At 38.4% G+C, this 6000-nt stretch overlaps 1 protein-coding gene across 1 annotated transcript in view; it reads right to left on the bottom strand.

Annotated features, from left to right (window-relative positions):
• The window catches only part of LOC109847413, a 5819-nt gene continuing 2510 nt past the window's right edge, over positions 2692 to 6000 (bottom strand). Inside the window, exons 3-6 of the mRNA XM_020416641.1 lie at positions 5737 to 5994; positions 4683 to 4723; positions 4186 to 4553; positions 2692 to 3219 (exon numbers count right to left, since the gene is read on the bottom strand). Of these exons, the coding sequence (XP_020272230.1) occupies positions 2909 to 3219; positions 4186 to 4553; positions 4683 to 4723; positions 5737 to 5994 (978 nt within the window). The 3' untranslated portion in view covers positions 2692 to 2908. The remainder of the gene's footprint in view (positions 3220 to 4185; positions 4554 to 4682; positions 4724 to 5736; positions 5995 to 6000) is intronic.

Here is a 6000-nt window from a genome sequence, read left to right as displayed (position 1 = left end):
ATAAATGATGATTGATATGTCAAAACTTTTGATTGCCCTCTTAATTTTAATAATTTTTAATAATACCCATTATTAAATGATTAAATGCTAACACATGTAAAGAACTCTTTGCCCTTTCAATTAAAACATCTTAAATGAAACGATTTTACCAACCAAAGAGCTCTGCAAAAGTATCAAATGATCTTGGGTGTATGGTGTTAAATATGCACCAAATGGATGTCAACCATCAGATTATTAGATATCAGGATCCATGCATAGATCCAATGATTGACATCAAATTGGTGTTCATTAAATGTTATAGACCTGATATCTTAGGATAAATGGTTAATGATGAGAGAGATAAAGAGAGTTGAGAGTGAGTTTTTCCCCTTTCTCTCTTTATCTCTCTCCTTCTTTTTAGGGCAATGATTAGTAAAATCTTACATAAAAAGTCACTGTCAAATTATTAAATAATTTAAACATTAAAATTAAGTCATTCTTGATAAAGTCAAAAGTAAATCATGTCCAAAAACTGTAACTCATGTTCCAATTGGTTCTAAACTTTTATTCTTTTTTTTTCTCATAAAATAGATTAAAAATATAAGATAATTGTGTCCACGTGCAAAGTACGTGCATTATATGAGTAAGTTTCAAATAGGGTTGGATAATTCTAACTAAACTATACTTTTCAAAGTACCTTTACACCACTGTACTACACAAATGCAGGGTCCTTCCACCTGGATGGCCATCAAAATTTGACGAGTCATTGAGGAGCTTACAATCTTTTGGGTGTGGTAATGTAGAAGTAGTTTCAAAAGTCTAGTACGATTCAAGAAAAATGTAGCTGGGCAAAAAAATATTCGGCCTTAGTGTAAATAATCGTGAACAAACTTCCTATAGGATCACCCACTTGCGAATAAACCTCTTGTAGTTCTATTTGTGTGAAAAGAACCCCTGAAGTATTGGCCTAATTGCGAACACACTCCTGGTGAACTTTTTCGATTCTTTTAAAAGTAAAAAAAACATTTGGAGGTCTATCTTCACCAATAGAACTATACGAGACGTATCTGCCTCCTCAAAAACTTTTAAACGATTTTAAGAATAAAAAAAATTACTCAAAGTGTCTATTCACACAAATAGAACTACAGGAAGTCCGTTCCTCTTATAGCATATGGTTGTAAAACATGCATATTTACACCACCAACACCAAAAAGATGTAAGCTAACAAAATTGTACTAACACAGCACTGGACGCGGTTGCTGGCGTAGCGAAGGACAAACACTCATAGGTATAGGAGTAATGAGATCCATTTGTTCTAGCAGGACTTAATGTAAATAAACCATTGTTGGACCCTAGAGGGGGGGTGATTAGGGTCAAGAGGCTCTAATATGCAATAAAAATCAAACACAAGCAAACCACAAAACAGTAAAGCAATTTAAGTAAGAGAGATAGGGTTAGGAGTTCGTTATCCTTGACGCGCGATGTGTTAACGAGGTTCGACCCTCTGGCCTACGTCCCCGCTCCCCACTCTCGAGGAGAAATCCACTACACACCCGGTTTGGAAGCCGGAACTTCGTCTACACAGCGATCCCACACGATCTCTCTCACTACACAGTTTGATCTCAACAGATCACACTCTCTCACAGTTGATCTACACAAGATCTCACTCACACAGCAGAAGAAAATATGCAAGACTCTCTCTTTACACAGCCCCTATAGCAAAGAGAAAAAGTACTGAAGCTGGGAAGTGAATCACACTCAAAAACAAAGAGAAAACACAGAAACCAGACTTTGAAAATTTTTCTCAGGAAACAGCAGACTCTCTGGTTTTTGCAAATGTTAGGGCTAAGGAGGAAGAAGAAGACTGGGGTTTTTATAGAAGAGATTAAATCAATTTAAAACAAAACTCAATCTTCCCAAATAGGATAATAATCTCCTTTACAGACCCTTATCTCAGACTGTGCCAAACACAGTTAAGTGTAAGCGCAGTTTACTAGGCAAATGACCGTTTGAAAAAGTCGCGGCTGACCGAAGAGAAATTCGGTCGTCCGAAGTAAACGTTCGGTCGGAAAGGCGATGGGAGCGGTCGACCGGACCGGTCGACCGCTTTCTGATATATTACAGAAAACAGATTTTGACTCAACTTGGAATATTTGCAAAATATTTATTTGACCTCTGAAAATTCTGAAACTTTGTAAAAAGTTTTTAATACTAAAAACAAACTGCTTGGAAAAGGAATTTTGCAGATAGGTCCTCATACTTGTGAAAAATAGTATTTTGTGAAAAACGCTTAAAAACACAAATATAAAAACGTGTGTGTGATTCCCAATAGCTTCAAGTAAACTCAGTAACTCTTTGCCTACATTCTAGCACTAGAGAGAAAAACAAAAGAAAGCTAATATCCTCATATAGAGAGCAATACTTGAGCTTTGATATAGCTTGAATCGGATGAAGCTTTTATTCGAATTTGTCGTTCTTGAAATAACGTTGCTTCATCTCTTGGCCTCCTCCTCCTTTGGATATCATCGTTGTAGCATATATTCCATCCATCCTCCATTAATGGCACTAACGAGCTTGATAAAAGAATTTACTACATTTGCACTCAATAAGCCATTAGTACCGATAATGGTGGTTGTAAAACATCATCAAAACATAAGAGCTAACAACCATCACATCATTTAACAAAACGAGCTACTGAAAGATAAAATAGTAAAATCAATAGGCTTCAATGCAACTTATACGATATCTCATTGCCTCGTATCCTTTTTTTTCCCCTTATCAAGTATCATATACCAAATTCTAAAATAGTGCACAAACAATACCATATCTCAGAACGTGACGAACCTTCATAACAGAATGTATGACTAGTGGTACACAAGCATGACCTAATTAAGTTGCTGCATCTAAATTCTAGAAACACCCCGTGAGTTCAGAGCAGAAGCTTCCTTGAGTTCCGACACCAGCAATCGAAGCATCGCTGTAGATTCGGCCAGTCTGAATCAATCACCGCGAAATCTTTGAGCCAGTTCCCAAGGATGGCCTCCTGATCCTCAAGAGGCAAGCTTAAGATCAGTCCTTCTATCGCCACTTCGATCTCCAACCTCTCCAGCCCCATTAGCACCGGACGTGTTACGCCGTTACTGGCGTAGCAGAGGACAGGTAGCCATAGTAAGAGTATACGGAATTTTACTTCTCTTGGTGCTTCCCATTCTCCGCGGGCTAGCTCTTGGAGCAGGATTGCTAAATTCATTTGGTAATAAGAATCAGGGTAACAAAGTAGATCAATACGTTATGCATGTATGCAATTAAACAACTATAACTATGTGTAGCTTCAAACTTCGACAAATGTAAATATTCAGTATTTTTCTGGAAGAAAAGTAATATTCGTTCGTCTAGAATGGATGTAATTGATGAACTTATTGTATCTCACTACATGCGAAACTTCTGTGATATATCAGTTAACCACATTTCACTACGATTGTTGAGTTCAGTATTTAAGTAATATCCGCTTCCTACTAAATAAAAATACAGTAACACCTATACCCAATACAAATACAGTAACATCACTCAGGTGCATGCCAGCTTTAGTTACGTACGGGACAAGTTCTGGCCAACATTTAAGGGCCCGTTTGGTTGTATGTTTTTACTATGTAAAAGGATGGAAAGTGTAAAAAAGTAGGTCCCAATGTCAGCTTTCATCACTTTCAATTGTTTGTTTGTAGTTGTGAAAATAGTGTAAAGTGATTTCATATGCTGATGTGGCTTGTAAAGTGATTTCATAAAAAAAGACATGATTTTAGGAGAAAGCTAACATTGAAGTCTAGAAAAAATAATTCCAACCAATATGATCATTTGAGTAGGAACCACTTTTTACACTTTCCAAACAAACAATTAAAGTTTCATTTTGCAAACCAAACAAGTGTTTTATGATTCCAATGGAATCAAAAACAAACAAAGAAAAGTATAAAAGTGAAATTGATGAGGTGGACAACAATTTTCCAAGTTGTGTCATAAATACACAACTTTACCAACAACCAAACAGCCCCTTAGGTTAGGAAATGGCAATAATAGGATCAGATTCTACGTATATAAGAAGGATAGATCCTTCTTTTAGCCGCTGTCATAAATTAAACAAGCAATAGTTCATCAAACTTACTTTTCTTTTCTTGATAATTTTTGAAAATTCAGCAGAAATATTTAACTAACCTGAGATCTTGACGATGGGACCTTGCACTCTAGCGTTGGCAGTAAGAGACAAAGCCGCAAGCCTATCCTCCAAACCCCAACTCACAATAGCTTCTTCCACAATCTCACACATCATCATCTTATTCACAATCCACAAAACCTCATGGGCCAACTTCTCACTCTCCAACTCCTCCTCCAACCCCAAGCCCGGACCGCTAAAGCTCAACAATCTTGACGAAGACCGGTTGTTTATATCGCGAAATAACCCCATTAAAGCAAAGCGAAAGAGCGTCGTAGCGCCGCGCGAGGTGGGCCCGGAGGGGGGAGGAGCGGAGGAGGCGAGACGGCCCGTGTGGCGGACGAGGAGGCGGTAAACGGAGCGGCGGAGACTTCGCATCGTCGGGTGAGAAGGCGGCGGAGAGGCAGAGCGGCGTCACGTTGTGGAGGCGACACTTGGCCGTGGCTTGCAGGTTGTCGGCAATAGGTTCGCTGCGAGGAGATGGACGGAGCGTGGTTATTTTGGTGAGGTGGCTGGAATCTCGTTCAAGATTCGTAGAACCTGTGACACGTGTGAGAATCTTTCATGAAACGTGGAAAACTATTAACTCGTCACCTCTCCCCATGTGCATTCATTTACGAAACACAAGCAGCCACCGCCATTAAAAGTTAAATATATTCACTAAAATAAGTGTAGAAATAAGTTACGGGAGTAACACACAGTTGTAAAACGAAACACTTGAAAACGTTCATCTTTTTTATTGAGGAAAACCAGCGACCTCCATACTTCAAGTGAATCATAGTGTCAATTAAAAACAATATCTTAGTTGCTGAAAACCATGAACCAGAACCAGTAGCAAGAGGAGCTTGGTTACCAATGATATTTTGAGCCAAATGTTTTATTCCTTATCAAGAGTAAAGAATGGAAGTTGGGTTTCAATTGGTTTCTGTAAATAGAATGGAGGGCAATCGTTTCTTAGTCTTTTTGATTTCTATTATAATGGTCCAAAATCTTTTACTTCCTCTACACTTCAATTTGGAAGGGAATCAAAGTATATAGAAATGTAAGCTAACAGATGTGAACTTTGTTACCTCCCTTTCCCTCCGTTCTCTTTAAAAAAAAACTCCCAAATAAGGTGTGAATCTATTCACCTTCCGTCTCGTAACTCTCATTCACCACATCCAAACAAAGCATAAATGTTTTTCATTTCACTTAGCATATTGACCTCAAGAAAAAAGAAAAAAAGAACAAAATAGGAAAGAAAAGGAAAAGCAAGAGAAAAACAAAGCTAACATGCTGCTTAAGCTTGATTCATGACTTATCTTTTCACTGCTTTAATCCTAGAGATATTACAATTTGTAGTGATCAAATTTTATGGAAATAAAACTAACATGCAGTATAGAACTTTCATCCTACATAAAACGAAGAAAAGTCGAATCTTTCCCAAAATTTTGAATTCTCTTACTAAAGGGAAAAGGGGGGAGTGAAAGCAAATTCTTGCTTCAGTTTCTCTATTTCGTCTTTGCAAGCAAACAAGACACCCAACTAGATAATACAGAGAGAACTGCGCTTACTTGAGAAAGAGCTCTCCCAATTGCAGTATTGGTTGAAGAAGGCAACCCCTGCCCCTGCCCCTGCCCAACTCCTCCATGAACCACCAAAGCCCCGGTTGCCGCTAATCTCCCCATATCAAACCCTAGATCACCGAAATCCAGCGACCTAACAATCGAAGAAGGAGAAGAGAAGAAATCCATGAAGGCCCTAAGGATCCATACATTGATCCAAGCAACCAACATAACAAAATACTTAACATGATCCCTCGGCCGCCACTTCTCACA

Source organism: Asparagus officinalis, chromosome 7, assembly GCF_001876935.1.
Source record: "Asparagus officinalis chromosome 7, Aspof.V1, whole genome shotgun sequence".
NCBI classification, from domain to species: domain Eukaryota; kingdom Viridiplantae; phylum Streptophyta; class Magnoliopsida; order Asparagales; family Asparagaceae; genus Asparagus; species Asparagus officinalis.
This window is presented reverse-complemented; position numbering and strand designations above follow the sequence as displayed.